At 45.8% G+C, this 22879-nt stretch overlaps 1 protein-coding gene across 1 annotated transcript; it reads left to right on the forward strand.

The window, feature by feature from the left end:
• Positions 1 to 1530: 1530 nt before the first annotated feature.
• On the forward strand, positions 1531 to 10059 carry LOC141022933 (uncharacterized). Its single transcript, XM_073499223.1, has 11 exons — positions 1531 to 1706; positions 2144 to 2219; positions 2723 to 3167; positions 3797 to 3947; positions 4338 to 4445; positions 4539 to 4762; positions 8559 to 8632; positions 8741 to 8810; positions 9061 to 9233; positions 9307 to 9379; positions 9899 to 10059. The coding sequence occupies exons 1-11, from the start codon at positions 1531 to 1533 to the stop codon at positions 10057 to 10059; spliced, it is 1731 nt and encodes a 576-aa protein (XP_073355324.1).
• Positions 10060 to 22879: the final 12820 nt, after the last annotated feature.

Genomic DNA, 22879 nt, shown 5'->3' on the forward strand with positions numbered 1-22879 from the left:
TGGCCAAGTTTCCCACAGAAGTGACATTTCCCTTTCTTCTTTCCGCCCGATCCACCGGATCCACCAGCGCCGCCGTTGCCGGCCGCAGGTTTGCCTCCGCCGGGAGACTTGTTCTTGGCCGGCTGCTTGTTCTTGCCGGCGCCGCCGCCACCGGACGATGAGCCGCCGCCGCCGCCGAGCTTCTCACGGGCCAGCCACTCCTCATGAGTGAGCAGAAGGTGCCCGGTGGATTGCGCACCGTCGTCGAGGTCGTAGTGGTCCTCACATGCAGAGAAACGCCCAACGAGCTCTTCAATGGACATGGTTTTCAGATCGATCAAGGACTCAATCGCCATGGCCATCGGGTGGTACCTCTGCAGCACCACTCGGAGGAACTTCTGGACGGCCTTGTGCTCGGTGATGGGGTCGCCGTACAACTCCAGATCGGCAACGAGGCCAGAAAGCCGCAGCCCAAAATCCTCGACGGACTCCCCGTCTCTGAAACGGAGATCCTCGAACTCCCGCCGGCGCACCTGCGCCTTGGCTTCACGGGCGCGCTCGCTGCCCATCCGCATCGTCTTGATGGTATCCCACGACATCTTCGCCGTGTCCTTCGCGGCCAGCACACGCAGCATCTCCGGCGGAACACCGGTGAGGATGATCTGTAGTGCGCGCTGGTCGTCGCACTCGTCGGCGACGTCCTCGGTCACCGCGGACCACACGCGGGCGACCTGCAGCTTCACCTGCATCACGAGCGCCCATTCCATGTAGTTGGTTCTCATCAGCATCATGGACGCCGACGAGGCCTCCGTGTCCCGCACGATCCGCTCGACGACGCGGAGCTCTCCGCTGCCGCCGGCCGTGAGGCGCGCGACGGGCGCTCCGGACGATGGTGACTGCTTCGCCGCCGCCTTCGCCGCCGCCTTCTTCTTCTTCTCGTCGTCCGACATAGCCGCAGTGGATCAGACACCGCTCGACCACCAAGGCGCAGGATCGAACACCCGAAGCTGTGGTACCAAATGTCGTCGCCGGATCGATCGAGAGGAGAAACGGGTGAGAGAGGGATGAACACACGCGAGGAGGAAGACACTGGTATATTTTGTGCCGTCGAACTCGACAGCGTTTTTCTGTTATTCCTCTTGCTTTTCCTTAGCGATTACAAGGCTAACTACCTCCCGATCAGCTGCTCTAGATCCGCGTCCGTCGCGCCATCCCACGACTGCGTCACTAGTGCCATACCGATCGGGAGTTTACATCAAAACAGAAAACGGCAAACTGGAGATCGTGCAACAGCACGTCTTGCTACCTAGCTACGTGCATGCGCATGGAGCTGTCCCATCGGACTCGCATGCATGCACTTATTCTATGCTGAAACAGGTACGCAATGGAGCTGAACTTAATTAGGTCCTACAAGCTTCCCGGCCGCACGACGCTTCCTTCCCGCTGAGATACCTTGTCCTCCCCCTGTCTATCCACCGTCTCAGGAAGATCCATCTACAATATCTGCTGGACAGAGCTGCGGGAAAGCTTGTGCCCTGGCTGGGGCGTTTCATGGCTGCGGCAGGCAGGACGGCCCTTGTTAAGGCGGTTCGCACTTCGCTTGCAACCTACCACATCACTGCTCTGGTTCCCCCTGTCAGCACCCTCAATGCCTTCGAGAAGATCGAGCGGGCCTTCCTCTGGGCTGGCTCTGAGCCTCTGACAAGGTTTCTAGTGGTCAATGCAAAGTGAGCTGGGACCTGGTATGTAGACCGAAAAGGCTTGGTGGGCTGGGAGCCTGGGACTTGGTATGTAGACCTCCGCAAATTTGCTAGAGCACTGCGCCTGAGATGGGCATGGTTTGCGTGTTAGGAGCCTCACAGAGCTTGGGTCAATCTGGGCAACCCTTGTGACAGCGCAGACATGGATCTCTTCTACGCGGCCACCACCATCACTATTAGAAACGGTTCCACGGCCAATTTCTGGAACTCACCTTGGCTCAGTGGGTGGAAGCCGAAAGATATCGCCCCCTCAATTTTCATTATCTCAAAAAAGGAAGAATTCAACAGTGCGATAAGCCCTGCAAGACCTTGCTTGGATTGCTAGGATCGACATGTCAAGCGGTCTATCCATCATCTATATCTAGCAGTTCTAAACCTTATGGGCCAAGCTTGAGCTTGTCCAGCTTTAGGATGATGTCCGATGCTATTACTTGGACCCTCATCACCAACGGGGCGTACTCGGCGGCCTCCGCATACAAGGTACAATTCGAGGGGACCATACCCACCACCATGGCCCCTCCTGTTTGTAGCAACTGGGCACCACCCAAATGCAAATTCTTTGCGTGGCTTGTCATCAAGAACCGGCGGTAGACCGCTCTATATATGCGATGGGAATGCCGACGGTGGCGGCGTGGTCTCCCCTCGTGGTTGACGGTGGCAAAGGTGTGCCGCGTCCCAGGATGGCTGGAAGCGTAGTGACGGCGTTGCGACGCATCATAGCATCTGGTACCACCTGAAGCTAGCCTGCTTTGTTGGATTAATTGCAGCCATTGCTAGGTCATGCTTACATTTCCCCCATATCAATTTACCTTTGCAATTGTATTAGTCCAGTTTCCTGCAATGCTTGTCACATTTTATTTATGTATATTCCAAAACAATTATTATGTTTCTGCTTTAATACATCCAAAATATTGTTCCTCTTTACATACATAACATAAAACTGATTATCTGCTAATATGTCACGCCGGCTTGTGGTTTTGCAGATTCATACGGCCATCATTCTGTACAATTACTACCACAGGATGATGTTTCCATACCTTGCGTTCGCTGATGCCAAACTGTTTCTTGTGTGTGCTTCACATTTTATTGGAGAAGATATCCTCACGCACTACCACAAGCAGCAAAACAAGTCTGGGAAGCATGTGAGCTCATCTATTTTTGATAGAGCGGCAATGCAGGCTTGTGAGATCGCTCAGGGACTCGATGCGAGCAAAGATTCTCCAGACATGGCATTGTGGCCAATATCGAAAGTGGCCGTGCTTCTTCTCGACCCAACAAGAAAAAGATGTTTGATGGAGTGTAGTGCTAATACTGAGGGTATCTCGTCAACCATAGAGAAGGAAATTGATGCAGAAGCTGGTAATTCAGCTTTGGCTGGACCATATATGTTTCAGAAACTAGCATTTTCAGAGGTGGAGCATAGAACAGGTCAGATTTTATCATTACTGCCCGTAATTGTATGTATCCATGTCTGCTGTTTCCCCGTTTTTAGATGACAAGGTGTTGCCTCTATCAGATATAAAACTGTCAGTTTTATTAATTTTCATCCTAGAGCATCAAGAGATAAGCATGCAGTCTTTGTGTCTACAGAAACATGTCATAGTTTCCTGGCTTGGATTAGATGACTATTAGTGTTACCAACCAGAAATTTTTATGCCTTAAATATACTGACCAAAACCAGGAGAAGGACGTGGATCAGAGTTTATGGTACTTTTGTAAACTAGAGTTATTGTTGCAACTGTCCTAAATTAGAACTGCTAAACAATCCAGAAAAAAATGAGTTTGTGTTTGTGTTTTACATTTGCTTTATAAGTAGAAAGCAAGAACGGTCCTGAATGTACCCAAAAATGTAGCTCTCACATGTCTTGGTTGTGTACAAGTGCTCTGCTAGTCAAGGAAAATACTTGGGACACTATAATGGTTAATTTTCCTTGCACATGAACTGTTTGTTTGGTAGATAACTCTATTTATTTGGTTCTGTAAATATAATAGTGCAAAGAGTGTAATTTATGAACTTGATTTTTTTAACTGTATGTGCATTTTCTATTTGTCAATAGGTATGGAGCGCTCAAACTTCCGTGTTCTCGACGAAAAGTTGGCATACTCATTAAGTAAAGAAAGGACAACTACCAAGGTGTTCATTCTGGAGTATGTGCAAACCATGAAAGGCAACCTTGTGGAAATGTCTCTAGAAGAGTTGATTAGCAGGTTTGCTTTTACCTACTAGATAGTTTTATGATTTTAGGTTACATTCCTTTTGATCAATCACTACTTAGTTTATCAAATAAGACCATCGTCGTATGTTACATATTGACAGAAAGTGATGCCCATAGAATTTGTGGCTCTTGCTTAATAGGACCTATATTAGATAATATGCCAGTATAAGTTGCTTTGCTAAAGCTCTTACCTTCTTTTCCCCTCTGATAGTACTGCATTCCATGCATTTGTTACTTTCCTCATGATTAAATAATTCCTGTTTATTTTTCTTGCCGTTTTCCGTCTAAAGTGAGGAAGTTTTGTTTAATGTTTGTGTGATTGTTAGTAGCTTTTGCTATTTCTCAACAATACTGACATTTTTCAGTTTTTTCCCTTTGACAGTATGACTGGTCCAGTATGTGTAAATGCTCCGTTCGCGAAAACAACATCTGTTGTTGAGTACTATCATATTCTTCCATATAAGGAGATTTTGCTTGAACTCCTGAACAGGTAAAGAAGATTTGTCCTCGTTATTTATTTGTGAAAGCAGGATGATGGAACTTGTTAGGCGTGATGGTAAAGATAACACTTGATATGCTTCAGGGAATGGCCTTCAGATGGAAATGTTGAAGTGCAAGACATGAATAGCACGTTTAAGAAAAAACCAACGAAAAATGTGTCAATTCCAAAGCAGAGTAAACAAACGATTGGTGCCAAAAGCAGCCACAAGGTCCAGAAGTCTAGAGCCAGCAGACTTGAGAAAAACAGAAAAAGAAATTTTGAAGCCTCCAGGGCTACAGATGCTGTCTATGCGGAGGGTCCGGATGGTGAGAGCCCCACAATACAAATTGATTCAACAAATACAAAAAAAAACAACAGCGGCGGCAACGGGCGGACAAACTATAGTCCCTCAGGATGGGGAGTAACTCTAACTGTATTTGGATTTTGCAGATCCGCCATTTCTTGCGTTCTGATACAATCAATTTTTGGTGCTCAAACAGGAGAGAACGCAAAACAAAAACAATCTATATACATGAATGTTCCCCAAGATGTTCCAATAGAGGTAAGCTACATTACAACTATATTATTTTTGCAATAATAGAACATATTGTGATCACATGCATCATCTTAAATGGTTAATTATTGAAATAAATTTATGATACCGTTATTATCTATCTATGTATATAGGTTATCATGCTGATTGTGGATTTCCTTCATTTTTGTTATATATATATAGCACTGCTAAAGTGAGCCTCAGCACAAATTAAACTATTTTATGCGCTGGTCAGCTGCGAGCGAGCCACGGCTCTTTCCCCAAACCAACGTGGGTCTCTTATTCATGCACACATAACCACCCCACTTTGGATTACCAATCGAACGCAATCTGGCTGCGCTCAATAGTAGTGAAGCCATACCTCAGTAGTAATAAGCTTTATGGTCTTCAACTGCTAGGTCGATGTTAGTTGATAGCAATAGTTTATCTCTATAGGTAAAAGTATTGTGATACATCGTAACAAAAAAAAAAAAACCTCTACTATAATTTTTTTCGACCATTATAAGCCATGTTTATACTACCACAAATATATCAAATAGAAACCTATATGGTAGTAGTATATATTAGGCTAGCTGTAAAGAGTTATAGACCATTGCTATACCATCTTCACATTTTATGGTAATAGTAGTTAGTTTGGAAAGTAACATGTATGTGTAACTACTACATGTGAATTCCAATTTGCATCAATCCTCACGAACATGCACATGCACTTATTACTAGAAAATCCTTCTTGTTTACTACCGTCTTTACCTGATTTACCATCAATTTCTCATCCTTGTTTTTTGAGAATCAAGAACTTATATTAAATTCGGCAACAGTATGACAGTCATGCTGAATACATGGGAGTACAGGATCTGGTACAATGTGCATCCAAATACAACCAGCAATACTGGGAGAAGCAAGTTTGGCCAGATGATGCGCAGCCATATTTGCCTCCTTTTTTTTACATGGTTCAGTACAAAAGAACAACAACTCCCACTTAGCTCTTGAATCTAAAGAACTGATAGGACTGATGATCGGTTACTTGTTCTAGAGTTCCTCAACGCCACCAGCTCCAGGTTATCAGTCTCCATTAGATCATTTTCCTGCTTCACCTTATTACCCAATACAACTCCATTTCAACAAGCAAAAACTTCAGCTGTAATGCTATCTGGTACATAATCATACAATTTGCACGCAGCTGCAATAACCTGGCCTTGTTCACCTCTGATCACCACTCCTGTAGCCCATGCTGGTTCTCTGAAAAGAAAGATGCATCAACATTAATTTTAACATAACCAGCTGGAGGGAGAGCCCATTTATGCACCTGAAAATTGACATCTTCGCACTTGGCAACACTTATCGCACAGATTAGGTCAGATGCTATTTCTTTAGCCAATCTACATGTTTGTCATAGGTTCATTGGGTTTTCACCATGTCGCCTTCCATTCCTAGCAGTCAAGATAGCCCACATACCACAAAAAATGGGACCGCAATCTTCAGTCTGGCAAGTCGCTTCATCTAATAAATCCAGACACCAAGTAAGAGGGTGTAAATTTGGGAGATTAATGTTAAACATCTCTTTGAAGGACTGCCAAAACACGGAAGCGAAAGTAGATTTCACCAAAATATGATAAGAATTTCATCATGAAGACCACACTCAAGGGATGTGCTTTGAGAGTCCATGTGTCTTTTAAAAAGAAGTTTGCACGCACATGCATATAGTTATTAGGAACACGCCACCAAAAAAATTTACCTTTGGGGGGAATTTTTAACCTCCAGTCTTCTCCATATTGGATTTTCATTACTTCGAGATGACCTTGACGTGTTATTTTTGTAGTTTTTCTCTACTCGTGAGTGTGAAGCCAGTAAGCGGTATGCTGAACAGACTGTATACAGGCCATGTCTTTCCGGGCTCCAAGCCCAAGTATCCTCTTGCAATATTCCCAACGGAATTTTCATAATAGCTCTCGCGTCTGATGATAGGAAATTGAGCTCTAATGCTTGCATGTCCCAAGACAATATCCATCCGGAGGTAAAAAGTCCTGAACCATAACTTCTGTGGCCTCTGGCTTCCTAAATATTGGCTTAAATCCCTGAATCTCTGGGATCCAGTTTTCGTTCCAGATTTTTGTTGTACTGCCATCCCCAATCCTTTTAATTAGGCATTTTTTCTAGAATTTCTTTTCCCTTCAAAATAGCTTTCCATGTGTGAGAGTTATTGCGTTTCTTCTTAGCACCAGTGCCATCATAATAGTACCTTCCACAAAGAGTGCGGGCACACAAGGAATCATGTTTTGTCATTAATCTCCAACCTTGTATCCCAAGCATTGCAATGTTGAATAAGTATAAGTCCCTGAAGCTCATACATCCTCCTGTCTTCGTATGAGCTATATCTGACCATTTCTTCCAATGTAATTTGCTTGTATCTCCATCTCCTCCCCACCAATATCGAGCGGCTTGAGGTAATCTTTTTAAACATTGTCTTTGATAGCGGAAAACAACTCATTGAGAATGTGGGCATTGATTGTGCCACTGCTTTGATGAGGATTTCTCTGCCAGCTGCACCTAACTTCTTTTCACACCATCCATTAACAAGGTTCTGGATTCTTGAACATATTTTTTCAAAGGCTCCCGCAAGATACATCTGCCAATAGCAGTTGGCAGTCCTAAATATTTTTCCTCCAGGGCTTCTCTCTCAATATTGAGACATTGGGTAACTTCAGTTTTAGCTTCTGCCGAATAGTTTCTGCTGAAGAAGATAGCAGATTTTGCTGGATTCACCAATTGACCTGATCCTATTTTGCGGGCTTCCAGAATTTCATTTAGTCTTGTTGCTTTCTCATGCCTGAGTAAAAACAATACAATCATCAGCGAATAAAAAGTGAAATCCCCACTCTAATTCCTTTAGCAAGAAATTGGGGGCCAAAAAACATTAATAAACTAGATAAGACTTCAGCACATAGAAGACAAAGATAAGGAGATATTGGATCTCCTTGCCTGATACCGCTAGAGAATCAATTTCTCATCCTATGCATAAGCCGTAACAGCCTATAGATTATTACTACATACATTCGGAGCAACCCTTTGCCACAAGAGACCGAAGTAGTTGCTGGTTTGCTTGACCTTGCCTACTGGCGGAGTGCATAATAATGATTATGTACGGGACTAGTAACGTTACTACGTGTTCGACTTATTTTATGATTAGATTAGAGGATTGGGTAGTGTTGTGCAGCATGTCGTAATGATTTTATTTTCATTACCATACATGCCAGTGTTTTTTTACCATGGTTAGTAGCAGGAGTTGTGGACACTTGGGTGTAGCACAGCGCATGGGGAGTACGATTAGAGGATTTGCGCACTCGCTTAGTTTAGCCACCATGTATATCTATAGGTTGTCGTGCTGGTTGTTGCACTTTTCCTTCATTTTTGTTTTCCTATGCACTCTATATTATGTGAGTAACATAGACGTAGGGCATTTGAATAAATGGTTTGTTGTATCAGGCACCACGTGTTGACAGCTTGTTTTCCCTATTACTGGTTATTGGCCCTTCAACTTCTTAACCTATGTGTTCTTAATTTCATTGAAGGCGGCGTCGCTGAGAATAGCAATGATCAGTTTCGTGATTCCGTGCTAGAGATTCGGAAAATACGGGATTCAATTGTATGTTATATGTCTTCTCTTTTGTTTCAGGAAAAAAATGATGCTTGTTTTTCTTATATTTTGTTCTAGTTGAGAATCTGATGTGAATTCGTGCCCTCATTGTTTTAGCTTCGTAAGGAATTCATACTTCAAGAGGGAAGTGCTCAATGTGATATGGACATTCAGAAACTTAAGACTGGTATGCTACCATTTTACACATCTAAACATCAATTAGATTGATAATCACTTGTAGAGTCACTGTTTTGTGGCAAACATTGTGGGCATGTTTTGCTGGGAGCCATACATTTCCCAAAGTTATGTTTTAAACTGTCGTGTACCTCACTTTAAACCGTGGACAAACCGTCCATTAGAAGTGTCGCAAATTTTGGCAAGTTATTTCTATATGAGTTCCACATTTCCATTACTCATCATGTTTAAACCTTATGCAGAAGAGAAGATGACAACAGAAGTGTTGTCAATAATGGAGAAATATAAGGAACCTAGCTCAAATATAATGAAAGTTGCCAATCTAACTTTCTCTGGCGATGATGGCAAAACCAAGAGCACTAACAAGATGGGATTGAACTTGAAGGAGGCACTTTCCCAACGCGATAAATGCATGGTAAGAAACCTTGTGCTGAACGGATGCATTAAATTTTAAATGCAATCCGTATCTTTGACACATGTCAATGCAGGAGCTTGCTGAGATCTGCTACGACTGTGGTTGGATGGCCCCTAGATACACAGTAGTACCTTCACTAGTAGATGGTATGTCTAAATACATTTACTCTTATCTCTTTAATTTTCCAAATGGACAAGCATTTGGTTCATGAACCATATAGGCACAATAATAAAGAATTCCATACAAATGGGTCTTATGCCACGTACTTCCTGATTAGCGTTTATTGAATCCAATCCCTATAGCACCCCCTTAGTATCGTGCATTGAACTGTTAGCATACATGGTGTACTATGCTTAGCATGCTTGGGCAAAAGAATTTTCAATTGGCCAGATCTATAAACCACTTGTCTATGCCTTGTTCAGGTGTTAGGTTTATTCAACGTGAGGGTTCGGTCCATGGTTACCAAAGACATGTGTGGCGCCATTGTACGGTCTATAAGAGATCACATCTACTCACTTCATTGTATTCCACTTGTCAAGAACTGAATAGGTCTCCACCTAGCAATAACCAGGAAATGTTGTTTGATTTAGTGCCATCTTCTCTCACTCATAGTCACAGACTGTTTTTCGAGCACTTATTCACCAGTCAATCTCCTATCTTTTCAGGAATGCACGTCGGCGAAGTACGTTTGAAATGCCCTGATTTTGAGATGAGCATCACTGGCGATCCTCGTCTGACCCCACATGATGCGAGGTGCTCTGCCGCTGCCAATATGATACTGGAGCTTGGCAAGAAGGCGGAGGAAAAAGGACAAAATGATAACTGATGCAAAGTTGCTAGCTGGGAACTAGTAGGCGTTGGGGCCAATATTCATAAAGAGTGAAATAAAGCCACTTAGCTATTTATTGTTCTGATGCATGAAAGTTATAATGATTTGTGTTGAATGAGTTTGTACTGTATTGCATTGCGCACGTGTGTGCTAACCATGTGCTCAAACGATTTTTTTACCATTATTTTATTGAGTTTTCCTTTTTTGGGAGAGCTTGTTCAAACTTGCTTTTGGGTGGAATTTCACTTATGTGCATATGAGTGGGTTACATTTTCCCAAAATTGTAGCACTTTTTGGAAGGTTGCTTATTATAGCTAATTTAGCAATTGCATTCCTGTTTATCTTGATAGGTTTTGCGAGTGAGGCATTTTGGAGCTTGAATTAAAAAAATATCAAAAACCATAGTTCGAAGTTTGAAAAAATCATATGTTTTATACATATGTTCATATGGATGCATTCCACAAGTGTATAATATTTCACGTTGAAATATGTTAGCATGTGAGCTACACAAAATTGAATTTTTTGTTAATTTTTAAATAATGAACAATGCATGTACTGTTCACCATTATCAAAGTTATGATTTTTTTTTGTAGTTCACACTAGAAGTGTGGCAAACTTTGGCAAGTTATTTCTATATGAGTTCCACATTTCCATTACTCATCATGTTTAAACCTTATGCAGAAGAGAAGATGACAACAGAAGTGTTGTTAGTAATGGAGAAATATAAGGAACCTAGCTCAAATATAATGAAAGATGCCAATCTAACTTTTTCAGGCGATGATGGCAAAACCAAGAGCACTAACATGATGGGATTGAACTTGAAGGACGCACTTTCCCAAAGCGATAAATGCATGGTAAGTAACATTGTGCTGAACGGATGCATTAAATTTTTAAATGCAATATGTATATTTGACACTTGTCAATGCAGGAGCTTGATGAGATCGGTTGTGATTGTGATTGGATGGCCCCTAGATACTCAGTAGTACCTTAACTAGCAGATGGTATGTGCAAATACATTTACTCTTATCTTTTTAATGTTCCAAATGGACATGCATTGGGTTCCTGGACCATATAGGCACAATAATAAAGAATTCCATACAAATGGGTCTTGTGCCACGTAGTTCCTGATTAGCGTTTATTGAATTTAATCCCTAGAGTGTGTGCTTAGTATCATGCATTGAACTGTTAGCATACATGGTGTACTATACTTAGCATGCTTGGGCAAAAGTATTTCCAAGTGGTCAGATCTATAAACCACTTGTCTATGCCCTATTCAGGTGTTAGGTTTATTCAACGTCCCGGTTCGGTCCATGGTTACCAAAGACATGTGTTGCGCCACTGTACGGTCTATAAGAGATCACCTCTACTCACTTCATTGTATTCCACTTGTCAAGAACTGAATAGGTCTCCACCTAGCAATAACCAGGAACTGTTGTTTGATTTAGTGCCATCTTCTCTCACTCATAGTCACAGATTGTTTTTCGAGCACATATTCACCAGTCAATCTCCTATCTTTTCAGGAATGCACGTCGGTGAAGTACATTTGAAATGCCCTGATTTTGAGATGAGCATCACTGGCGATCCTCGTCCGACCCCACATGATGTGAGGTGCTCTGCAGCTGCCAATATGATACTGGAGCTTGGCAAGAAGGCGGAGAAAAAAGGACAAAATGATTACTGATGCAAAGTTGCTAGCTGGGAACTAGTAGGCGCTCCGGCCAATATTCATAAAGAGTGAAATAAAGCCACTTAGCTATTTATTGTTCTGATGTATGGATGTTATAATGATTTGTGTGTATGAGTTTGTACTGTATTGCATTGCGCACGTGTGTGCTAACCATGTGCTGAAACGAATTAATTTTACCATTATTTTATTGAGTTTTCCTTTTTTTGGGGGAACTTGTTCAAACTTGCTTTTGGTGGAATTTCACTTATGTGCATATGAGTGGGTTACATTTTCCCAAAATTGTAGCACTTTTTGGAAGGTTGCTTATTGTTGCTAATTTAGCAATTGCATTGCTGTTTATCTTGATAGGTTTTGCGAGTGAGGCATTTTGGAGCTTGAATTTTAAAAATATCAAAAACCATAGTTTGAATTTTGAAAAAATCAAAGGTTTTTATGCATATTTTCATATGGATGCATTCCACAAGTGTATAATGTTTCACGACGAAATATGTTAACATGTGAGCTACACAAAAAGGAAAATTTTGTGAATTTTTATTAATGAACAATGCATGTACTATTCACCATTATGAAAGTTATGAATTTGTTTTTCTTTGTAGTTCACTAGAAATGTGGAAAATTTGGTAAGTTATTTCTATATGAGTTCCACATTTGCATTACTCATCACGTTTAAACCTTATGCAGAAGAGAAGATGACAACATAAGTGTTGTCAGTAATGGAGAAATATAAGCAACCTAGCTCAAATATAATAAAAGTTGCCAATCTAACTTTCTCAGGCGATGATGGCAAAACCAAGAGCACTAACAAGATGGGATGGACATTGAAGGAGGTACTTGCCCAACGTGATAAATGCATGGTAAGAAACCTTGTGCTCAACGGATGCATTAAATTTTTAAACGCAATCCGTATCGTTGACACTTGTCAATGCAGGAGCTTGATGAGATATGCTGTGATAGTGATTGGATGGCCCCTAGATACACAATAGTACCTTCACTAGCAGATGGTATGTGTAAATACATTTACTCTTATCTCTTTAATGTTCCAAATGGATAGGCATTGGGTTCATGGACCATATAGGCACAATAATAAAGAATTCCATACAAATGGGTCTTCTGCCACGTACTTCCTGATTAGCATTTATTGAATCTAATCCCTGTAGTGTGTGCTTAGTATCATGCATGGAATTGTTAGCATACATGGTGTACTATGCTTAGCATGCTTGGGCAAAAGAATTTCCAAGTGGTCAGATCTATAAACCACTTGTCTATGCCTTGTTCAGGTGTTAGGTTTATTCAACGTCACACTTCGGTCTATGGTTACCAAAGACTTGTGTCGCGCCATTGTATGGTCTATAAGAGATCACCTCTACTCAATTCATTGCATTCCACTTGTCAAGAACTGAATAGGTCTCTACCTAGCAATAACCAGGAGGAACTGATGTTTGTTTTAGTGCCATCTTCTCTCATTCAGAGTCACAGATTGTTTTTCAAGCACTTATTCACCAGTCAATCTCCTATCTTTTCAGGAATGCACGACGACGAAGTCCGTTTGAAATGCCCTGATTTTGAGATGAGCATCACTGGTGATCCTCGTCCGACCCCACATGATGCGAGGTGCTCTTCAACTGCCAATATGATACTGGAGCTTGGCAAGAAGGCGGAGCAAAAAGGACAAAATGATAGCTGATGCAAAGTTGCTAGCTGGGAACTAGTAGGCGCTGCGGCCAATATACGTAAAGAGTCAAATAAAGCCACTTAGCTATTTGTTGTTCCGATGTAAGAATGTTATAATGATCTGTGTTGTATGAGTTTGTACTGTATTGCATTGCACATGTGTGCGCTAACCATGTGCTCAAACGAATTATTTTTACCATTATTTTATTGAGTTTTCCTTTTTTGGGGGAACTTGTTCAGACTTGATTTTGGGTGTGGAATTTCACTTATGTGCATATGAGTGGGTTACATTTTCCCAAAATTGTAGCACTTTTTGGAAGGTTGCTTATTATTGCTAATTTAGCCATTGCATTCCTTTTTATCTTGATAGGTTTTCCGAGTGAGGCATTTTGGAGCTTGAATTTTAAAAATATCGAAAACTGTCAGTGTACAAAAATAGGGGCTCTCTTTTGACCCCTTTACTTGTGCACGGGCAGTCAGAGCCGCGCCCGCGGCCAAGACGAGAGACACAAAGAGCAAGAGGGCGAGGTAGACTCCCCCGGCAAGACCCTTGCCGGGGCGGCCTCCGCAGCCCCGGCAAGACCCTTGCCGGGGCGGCCTCCGCAGCCCCGGCAAGATCCTTGCCGGGGCAACTTGCCGGACGCCAGCAGAGTGCGCAACCCTTGAGCCCAAGGGTTCCAACACCATCAACCACATTGGAACCAAGGCTCGGGAGGCGCCTCCATGGTGGCATGCAGATCTTTGTGAAGATCATAAATACAAAAGATCAGATGAGGACCAGAAGACGACGACGCTTGGCAAGATCCTTGCCGAGGAAACCCACGAGACCCCCGGCAAGATCCTTGCCGGGGATGACCGCGGTGCCACGACAAGATCCTTGTCGGGGCCCCAGCAAGACCCTTGCCGACGACGTCAGCGGGGTCGCGGCCAGGCCCACGTCTTCCAAGACTACACCACCGCTCCCACGCAGCTGCTAGCTCAACCAGCTGGGCAGGCACCTGCGTGGCAGCATGCGGCCTCTGCGCCGACTCAGCTAGCACCTGCGTGGTGGCATGCAGATCTTCGTGAAGACTCCACCACCACGCCAGCCCAGCAGCCAGCCAACGTGGCGCTGCAATGCCTCATCAGCTCGGATGCGCATCGGAGCCAGGCGAGGCGGCGACAGCTGGGACGAGCTTCCTTGCCGTCCCCGATAAAGCAAGAGGGGCACGTCGGCAGCGCATTAAATGCGTTTGTCCGACGGTGCCAGAGGATAAACTCATCCACTGTACACCTTTCCACCTCCTGTGTGCCACTGTGGTGACCCCCTTTGTCTATAAAAGGAGGCCCGAGGTGTACAGGAGAAGGATTCAGATCTTTTGGACAAGTTACACCCCGTAGCTAGGTCAAGAACTCAAGAACACTCAAATACACACCAAAGCAGGACTAGGGTATTACGCATTCTCGCGGCCCGAACCTGGGTAAAGGATCTTTGTGCTGCCTGCCAGACCCGCTCTTTGCACAACCTCACGCCCGCCAACAGTAGAAGGGATCACAGTGATTCCATAGGTGTTGATATCCCCCGACATCTTTGGCGCGCCAGGTAGGGGGGCGCAGTTGTGAAAATCCGGTCTAGCAGTTCTTCGTCGCCATGGCTCCCAAGAAGAAGATGGTGATCGGTTCATCCGGAGCCGGATGGCCTGTGCCGGTGCGGGCGAGCAGCGGGGTGGTCGCGGACGAAAGCCGAGGCGCGGCCCGCGAACACCCACATCGATCTGGTAGTCAGAGCCTGGCGGGTGGCGTCGTTCATGCGCGAGACGACGGGCCGCATGCCGCCAAGTCCAAAGACGGAGCTGCCCCCCCGCAGGCGGCGCGGGGCCCTCCAAGGGCGGTGTCGTGCCGCCCAGGGCGGCGCGGTAACCTCCAAGACGCCTATGCCGGTGCCCACGACGCGCTCTTCCCAGGGTGTGCGCGACGAGCAGTGCCACCACGCTGGTGACCCCGGACGCCGCCGTGGGAAGAGTCATGTGCATCATTCGCGGGACGAAGGAGGCCAGCATGCTCGCCGAAGTGCTGGCAAAAATGGCGCACAGCCACAAGGCCGTGATGGAGCTCCTTCTAACACGGTTAGGAGTCGGAGCGCGTCACGGTCCACACAGCTTTCGCAGCCACCCACGCCAGCAGAAGCTTTGGCGCGCGCGCAGCTGCTGCTCGACTTCCCTCCTGTTGCGGAAAAGCTCGACGAGTGGAGAGCCACCATCCGGAGCCTCGTCGGTGTCGCCAACAAAGATGAGCCGCAACCAGCGGGGCCCTCGGGCCGACACTCCCTCGAGCCACCGCATGCCAGCGGTGGAAGGACCGGAGGTGCTGCAGCCACGGCGCACTCTCTTCCCCCACGCCAGTTGCCGCGGGTGCCGGTCCGTCGTGACGCTTGTGATAATATTTCCATTGCGTCGTCCGACCCACGGACCCACCGCGATCAGCGCCAAGTTCTTCGGGAGCGAGCCCTTGAAGACGCTCGAACCACCATCGAGCACCGGCGTGAAGCACGTCACCAGTCAGATAGGCGGGCAGGGCCCACTATGGACCACCCAGCACCGGGAGGCTCCGGTGGCCTACCCTACGAGGTTGGTTGCCCGGCCTTTACCCGTGAGCTGCGGCCGTTCCAGTGGTCGTCCCACCGCACGTTCAATCCCGACGTCGGCGAGAAGTACAACGGCAAGACCCACCCGTCGGAGTTCCTCAGCATCTACACCATCGCGATGCAAGCCGCTAGAGCTCGCGATGACAAGGTGCTTGCCAATTACTTCCCGTTGGCACTAAAACCCAATGTCATGTCATGGTTGATGCACTTGCCGGCGGATTCCATTTCTTCTTGGTCGGATCTGTGTCACGAATTCGTTGGTGCCTTCACTGGAGGCCACCAAGCTCATGGCCAGGCAAGTGATTTGCATATCATTCCCCAGAAGGAAGGTGAAAACCTGCGCAACTACATACAGAGGTTTAGCCGGGTGCAGTACAACATCCCAGATGTTCATCCCGCCGACGTGATCAGCGCATTCCATCAGAATGTGCGCAACCGCAAGATGCGTGAAGAGCTGGCGATGGACAAGGTCAAAGATGTGGCTAAACTTTATGTTCTGGCTGATAGATGCGCTCGAGGTGAAGAGGGAAGGAAGTACCCCGGCGAGGATGCTGGCGCGGAAACCGACTCTACAGATGAAGACATTGCCGCCTCGACGAAGAAGGGCCGACGTCACAACAGGAAGCGCAAGGCAAGGCCGTGCCTGCCATCGAGGGATCCGACGACACCGGCGCTGCCAAAAAGGCCAAGGCAGACAACCCCGGCAAGGAGATTGCCGGGTGCGCCGCTTGCCGGGCGTTGGCGGCTGCCGACAAGCCAGGAGGCTCCGACAAGCAGTATTGCAAGTTGAGCTGCTTGCTGAAAAGCAAAAAGCCGAGTATGAGAGGCGGGACAAGGAGAAGGGTCAGGATGGTGCCGAAGGATCCGGCAAGAAACGTGGCGGCCAAGGAGGCCGCCGCGACAAGGATAACCAGCAAGAGAGGCCCGTTCGGGGCCGCCACAAGAAGCAGGAAGACGATGTTCATGATGAGGACGACGAGTCCGGCGAGCATGAGTTCCAGAAAGCTACGGAGGCCATGTGCGTCGATGGTGGCGCCTTGCTGCATACCTCTCACCGCTAGCTCAAGCAGTGGGCGCGTGAGATCACAGCAGCGGAGCCATCATTCGACGCTCAGAAGCCACTTAAGTGGTCCAGCACGCCTATCATCTTTGACACCGAGGACCACCCTGATCGCACAACTGCGGTCGGGTGTTTGCCGTTGCTGGTTTCGCCAACGATACGCAACCTCAAGGTGACAAGATGCTAGTTGACGGTAGGGCTGGTCTGAACTTGATCTCGCCCGTTGTGATCAAAATGCTGCAGATTCCTGATGAAGACCTCGAGGAGACGGGCACGTTTCAAGGGGCCAACCCGGGAAGGAGTCAGCCGAAGGGTAAGGTCATACTGCATGTGACGTTTGGAGGCCAATTGAACTACAGGACGGAGAGGATTGTCTTCGATGTGGCCGAGATCCCCTTGCCCTACAATGGGATCCTCGGCCGCCCGGCACTAGCCAAGTTCATGGCAGCGTCGCATTACGCCTAAAACACGCTGAAGATGCCTGGGCCGATGACCATCATCACCGTCCCCTCCGACAAGAAGGACGCGCTGATCTGCGCCGACCAACTTTACTGGGAAGCAGTTGCAGCGACTGCCGACAAGGCACTTGCTCCTGCCGTTGAAGCTCCGGGAGGGAAGAAGACCGACAAGACCTCTCGTACCCACTCCGGCAAGCGCACCTCTTTGGAATGTTGTGCTCCTGTCGAGGATGTGCCAGAGAGCTCCACCGACAAGAGCAAGAAATCCAGAGGTGCACCACCAGAGACCAAGAAGGTGTCCGTCAAGGAGGATGGCACGGGAGGGGCTTTCACCATAAGCTCCACCCTCGACAGCAAATAGGAAGGCACGCTCATCACTTTCCTACGTGCGAATGTCGATGTGTTTGCATGGCAAGCATCCGACATCCCCAGCGTTCCCAGGGAGGTGATTGAGCACCATCTTGCTGTCTGTCCTCATGCGCGACCCGTCAAGCAGAAGGTCAGGAAGCAAGCTTTGGAAAGGCAGGAGTTCATCACAGAGGAGATCATGAAGTTGGAAGCAGCAGGCTTGGTGAGAGGAGTACTCCATCCGACATGGTTGGCCAATCCGGTGGTGGTGCGCAAGGCAAATGGGAAGTGGAGGATGTGTATTGATTACACAGATATCAATAAGGCATGTCCAGAGGACCCTTTCCCGTTGCCGCGCATTGACCAGATTGTTGACTCCAGGGCTGGGTGTGACTTGCTATCATTCCTTGACGCCTACTCAGGATACCACCAGATCTTCATGACGAGAGAAGACGAAGAGAAGGCAGCATTCATCATCCCATGTGGTATGTATTGCCTTTTACGGATGCCTTTCGGGTTGAAGAGTACTGGCTCAACGTTTGCAAGAGCAGTCCAAATTGGTTTTGAGCCCCAGCTACATAGAAATATGGAAGCTTATATGGATGACATAGTGGTCAAAACCAAGCACAGGGCAACACTTGTACAAGATTTAGAAGAGACGTTTGCAAATCTGCGCAAGATCAACCTCAAGTTGAACCCTGAGAAGTGTGTCTTCGGCGTTCCGTCCGGCAAACTTCTAGGGTTCTTTGTGTCACAGCGTGGGATCGAGGCAAACCCAGACAAGATCAAGGCTATTGAGCAGATTGAGGCGCCCAAGCTGGTCAAGGATGTGCGTCGGCTCACTGGCTGCGTTGCCGCCATGAGCAGATTCATCTCGAAGTCTGCTGAGCATGCCCTTCCCTTTTTCAAAATCTTGAAAAAGGAGGGCCCAATGGAATGGACCCTAGAGGCTGAAGCAGTGCTGCGGGATTTGAAGAAATACCTCTCCTCTACACCGATACTAGTTGCGCCTAAGCCACAAGAGCCATTGCTGCTGTATCTAGCGGCAACGAATCAAGTGGTCAGCGCCGCGCTAATGGCACAGAGGGAGATCGATGAAGACACTACAAAAAAATACACTTCCGTGATGATAAGTGTTTGTCACAGTAGGTCGCGTTTTTTGTCATGCATATACATCCATGACAAATTTATGACAGAATCAAGATAGTCATACCTGTGCTGTCATAGAAGTGTTCCATGACATTACCAAAATTATCATCACGGAAGTGTCCACTTCCATGACGATAAATCGCACGTCACAGAAGTGCTTTCGTCAAGGGTGACCGACATGTGGCATCCACCGTAACGGAACGTCGTTAAGCTATCGGGTTGGGTTTTGGATCCGATAACCCGTTAAAAGCCCCGACCAATGGGGATTTTCCACGTGTAAAATCATCATTGGGTGGAGGAAACACGTGTCGGCTCATCGCTGGGACAGATGTCATCCACTCATTGGACAGAAGGCGCCTATGATACGTCGACACGTGGCACGGCCCAACAGAGGCCCATTCCTGTGAAAAGGCCGGCCCGTTTGACTTGGTCAAAAGGTGGTGGGCCGGCCCATGGAAAGCGTGTTAACGGCCTGTTCGCATATAGCCCATTTACAACCCGCTAACCCAAGGCCCGTTACGCCCTATTCGAATTAGGCCCAATAGCGTCATCTGGGCCATCCAACATGATTCCAGCCCATTTTCACTTCTGGCCCATGTATGGCCCATGACGTCTTTCGGCCCATATGAGGCCCTATGTAACTCTTGGCCTATTAACGGCCCGTGGTGAAACTGGCCCGTAATGAACAGTGTACCACTTTACACCCATTAACGGCCCGTGGTGAAACTGGCCCGTAAAGAACAGTGTATCACTTTATACCCATTAACGGCCTGTTATTTCGTTGGGCCGTTTCCAGCCCATGTTATCTTTCGGCCTTCTCAGAGCCCATTTATTCTTGGGCTATTTTCCAGCATTCGTTTACTTACGACCCGTTACTGTCATTTTCTGCTTGTGGGCCAAATTCAGCCCGTGGTTACAGTCGGCCCGTTTGTGGTCCGTTAATACGTTGGGCCGTTTTCATAGCATCATCAAATACGGCCTATTAACGATGGCCCGTTATGGTCGGCCCATGAACGGACCATTCCAACTCTAGCCCGTTTACGGCCAGAATGCGGTCTGTTTGGCCCATGTTTGGCCAATCGATCATACGGCCCATATAATGCCCATTGATGATATGGCCCGTAGAAGGCCCATTGTTTCTATGGCCCGTAGAAGGCCCACTGTTTCTACGGCCCGTAGAAGGCCCACTGTTTCTACGGCCTGTAGAAGGCCCACTGTTTCTACGGCCCGTAGAAGGCCCACTGTTTCTACGGCCCGTAGAAGGCCCACTGTTTCTACGGCCCGTAGGAGGCCCAGTGTCACTACAGTAAATATTAGCCCATGGTTATTGTGGCCTAGTTTTAAAAAATAGGTTATTGCAGCCACTAGAAAACCGCATAAAAAGAACTGCACTGACTACAAGCAAACAAATAAACAAGACAACAAGGAAAAAAATAAGCAAGCAACTTACACTAGGCTATCATGGCTATTACACATATTACATCCACTGGGCATCAAAGTTCGCCACCAGTGCAAATATAGGGAACACAGTAGCATATAAACGCCACAACAAAACAAGTCCAGAACTGAATCCACTTCAGAAGAGCTCAAGAAACAATATCCTGGGTACCCATAATGCTGGCAAGATGCTTAGCAAGCTTATTAACTTTCTCTTGTTTGGCGCCTAAGTCCTCCAGCGCTTGCCGTTGCACCTGAAAGTATGCATCTGAATTCTGCAGGGACTTCCTCAGTCCTTCGGCTTCCTGTCGCATAACATCTGATCGATGTCTTTCAACTTGAAGTTGAGACTCAAGAAGCTGAACTGATTCAGGCAACAAGTTCGAAGAGCTGGTGCCAGCAGTGGTAGCCAGTAACTAGAACACTACATCAAGACAGGACTTTGGGGTTGTCTCAGTGTCTTCAATATAGTTTTTATCAGCTTTCTTGGAGACCAACAGGGATGTCTCACTATCTTGAACCTTATCTGCATTACTTCCTTTACCATTGCATAACAGGGTACTCTTCTCCAATATTTTATCCGCGTTCTAAAAGAGAAACAAACAAACACATCTCAGGTTTACAATGTAGTATATGAAACTCATTTTGGCAAACCAGTTCAGTAGTAAGGTGGACAGGATAACAGCATGAAACAAACATATATCTATGTAGTATGGTCACTGTATGGTCTATATCATTCTAGTTTATGTTGCCAAATCAAGATAGATACAGTTCGAATCATATCTATTTAAGACAAAGCAGCATAGACAGAATATAAGTGTGGGAAACTACACAACAATAACAACACTTGTAATGTGCATGGCATGAGAACATAACTGTTTATTCAATTGAAACTGAAATCAACATAGAGCAAGTTACAACAGCAAACAGCCAAACACGTTGAAGAAACAGGTTTAAAACATACCTGTTGCGCCATTGGAGTTTCAATTGCATCCTTCAAATTTGAAATTAGTTGGTATCAGTAAATACAGTGATGCAAGAGCAAAGTAGTATGAACCATAGCTACGGAACCTGACTTGAGAACAATTCTTCTTCTACTTTAAGCGTTGACTTCGGGTTCGGAGTGGTGGTCCTCGTGATTTGGGCACTTCAGTTGCCTTACTAACTTCTCGTGTTTGGGTGCTCTGTGGTGGAGACAGTGCTGTGTCAACGGGAACTGGGTGTCTATCTACTGGGGTTGGGGTTAGAAGGGGTGTAGCTGGTTCTCTGTCCAACAGGGTAGGGGTACAATCTGCATGAGTGTGGGTTATGTGTGGTGGGGCTGGTTCTTGGGCAAGTACAACCGTGGTTCTATCTGCATCGACAGGTAGCACGATCTTTTCTGAAGACCGTGTTTTTACTCCCACAGATACTGCCATGACTCCCTCAATTGAAATGGCTGATAAACAAGAAAAGTAATTGAATGTACAGACATTGTAAGATAGACAGGTGCAATGGATAGTAGGGAAGAAAACAGGGCATGAAATAATTCACATTTATGTTGTCTAAGCAAACAGAATAGCAGGACATAATTTCACATATATGATGGCTAATTAAACAGGATAGCATGACACAATTTCACATGTATGATGGCTAACTAAACAGGATAGAATGACATACTTCAAAATATGATGACTATGTAAACAGGATGACATGATATAACTATACGATGTGTCTATTAAAGTGGTTGGCATGCCATAAATCACAAACATGCCGTCGATGGAAACATGATGGCATGATATAATTCACGGATAGAATGACATAATTTAAAATATGATGACTATGTAAACAGGATGACATGATATAACTATACGATGTGTCTAGTAAAGTGGTTGGCATGCCATAAATCACAAATATGCCATCGATGGAAACATGATGGGATGATATAATTCACGGATAGAATGACATAATTTAAAATATGATGACTATGTAAACAGGATGAGATGATATAACTATATTATGTCTTTAGAAAATGGGTTGGCATGCCATAATTCAGATACATGTTGTCTATGTAAACATCATGGCATGACATAATTCAAATATATGATTTATATACTAAGGAAGTGAGCAGAGGGCAATCGCATATATGATGTGTCAACTAAGGAGATGGCATTCAATATTGTGTATATGATGTAAAAACTAAGCATTGCAATACAACATATGCATTATATGAGTAATATAACCCTGCCAAGTTTGAGCATACACCTCAGGGGGATAATAGGACTGGTCATCTGCCTCTGAATCCTCCTCTGAAGAGCTATCTATAACCAGCAAGATATCTGCTTCAGCAGGTAGCATTGTCTGCTCTGATGACCTTGTTTTCACTCCAGATTTCTCCATCACCA

The sequence above is a fragment of the Aegilops tauschii genome, chromosome 5 (genome assembly GCF_002575655.3).
Source record: "Aegilops tauschii subsp. strangulata cultivar AL8/78 chromosome 5, Aet v6.0, whole genome shotgun sequence".
Classification (NCBI taxonomy): Eukaryota; Viridiplantae; Streptophyta; class Magnoliopsida; order Poales; family Poaceae; genus Aegilops; species Aegilops tauschii.

Bases quoted from the DNA above. Each gene is read 5' to 3' on its own strand.
- LOC141022933 (XM_073499223.1), top strand. From the start codon at position 1,531: ATGGCTGCGGCAGGCAGGACGGCCCTTGTTAAGGCGGTTCGCACTTCG. The intron at 2,220-2,722 runs GTACAATTCGAG...GTGGTTTTGCAG, and splicing joins CGGCGGCCTCCGCATACAAG to ATTCATACGGCCATCATTCT. The intron at 3,168-3,796 runs GTCAGATTTTAT...ATTTGTCAATAG, and splicing joins AGAGGTGGAGCATAGAACAG to GTATGGAGCGCTCAAACTTC.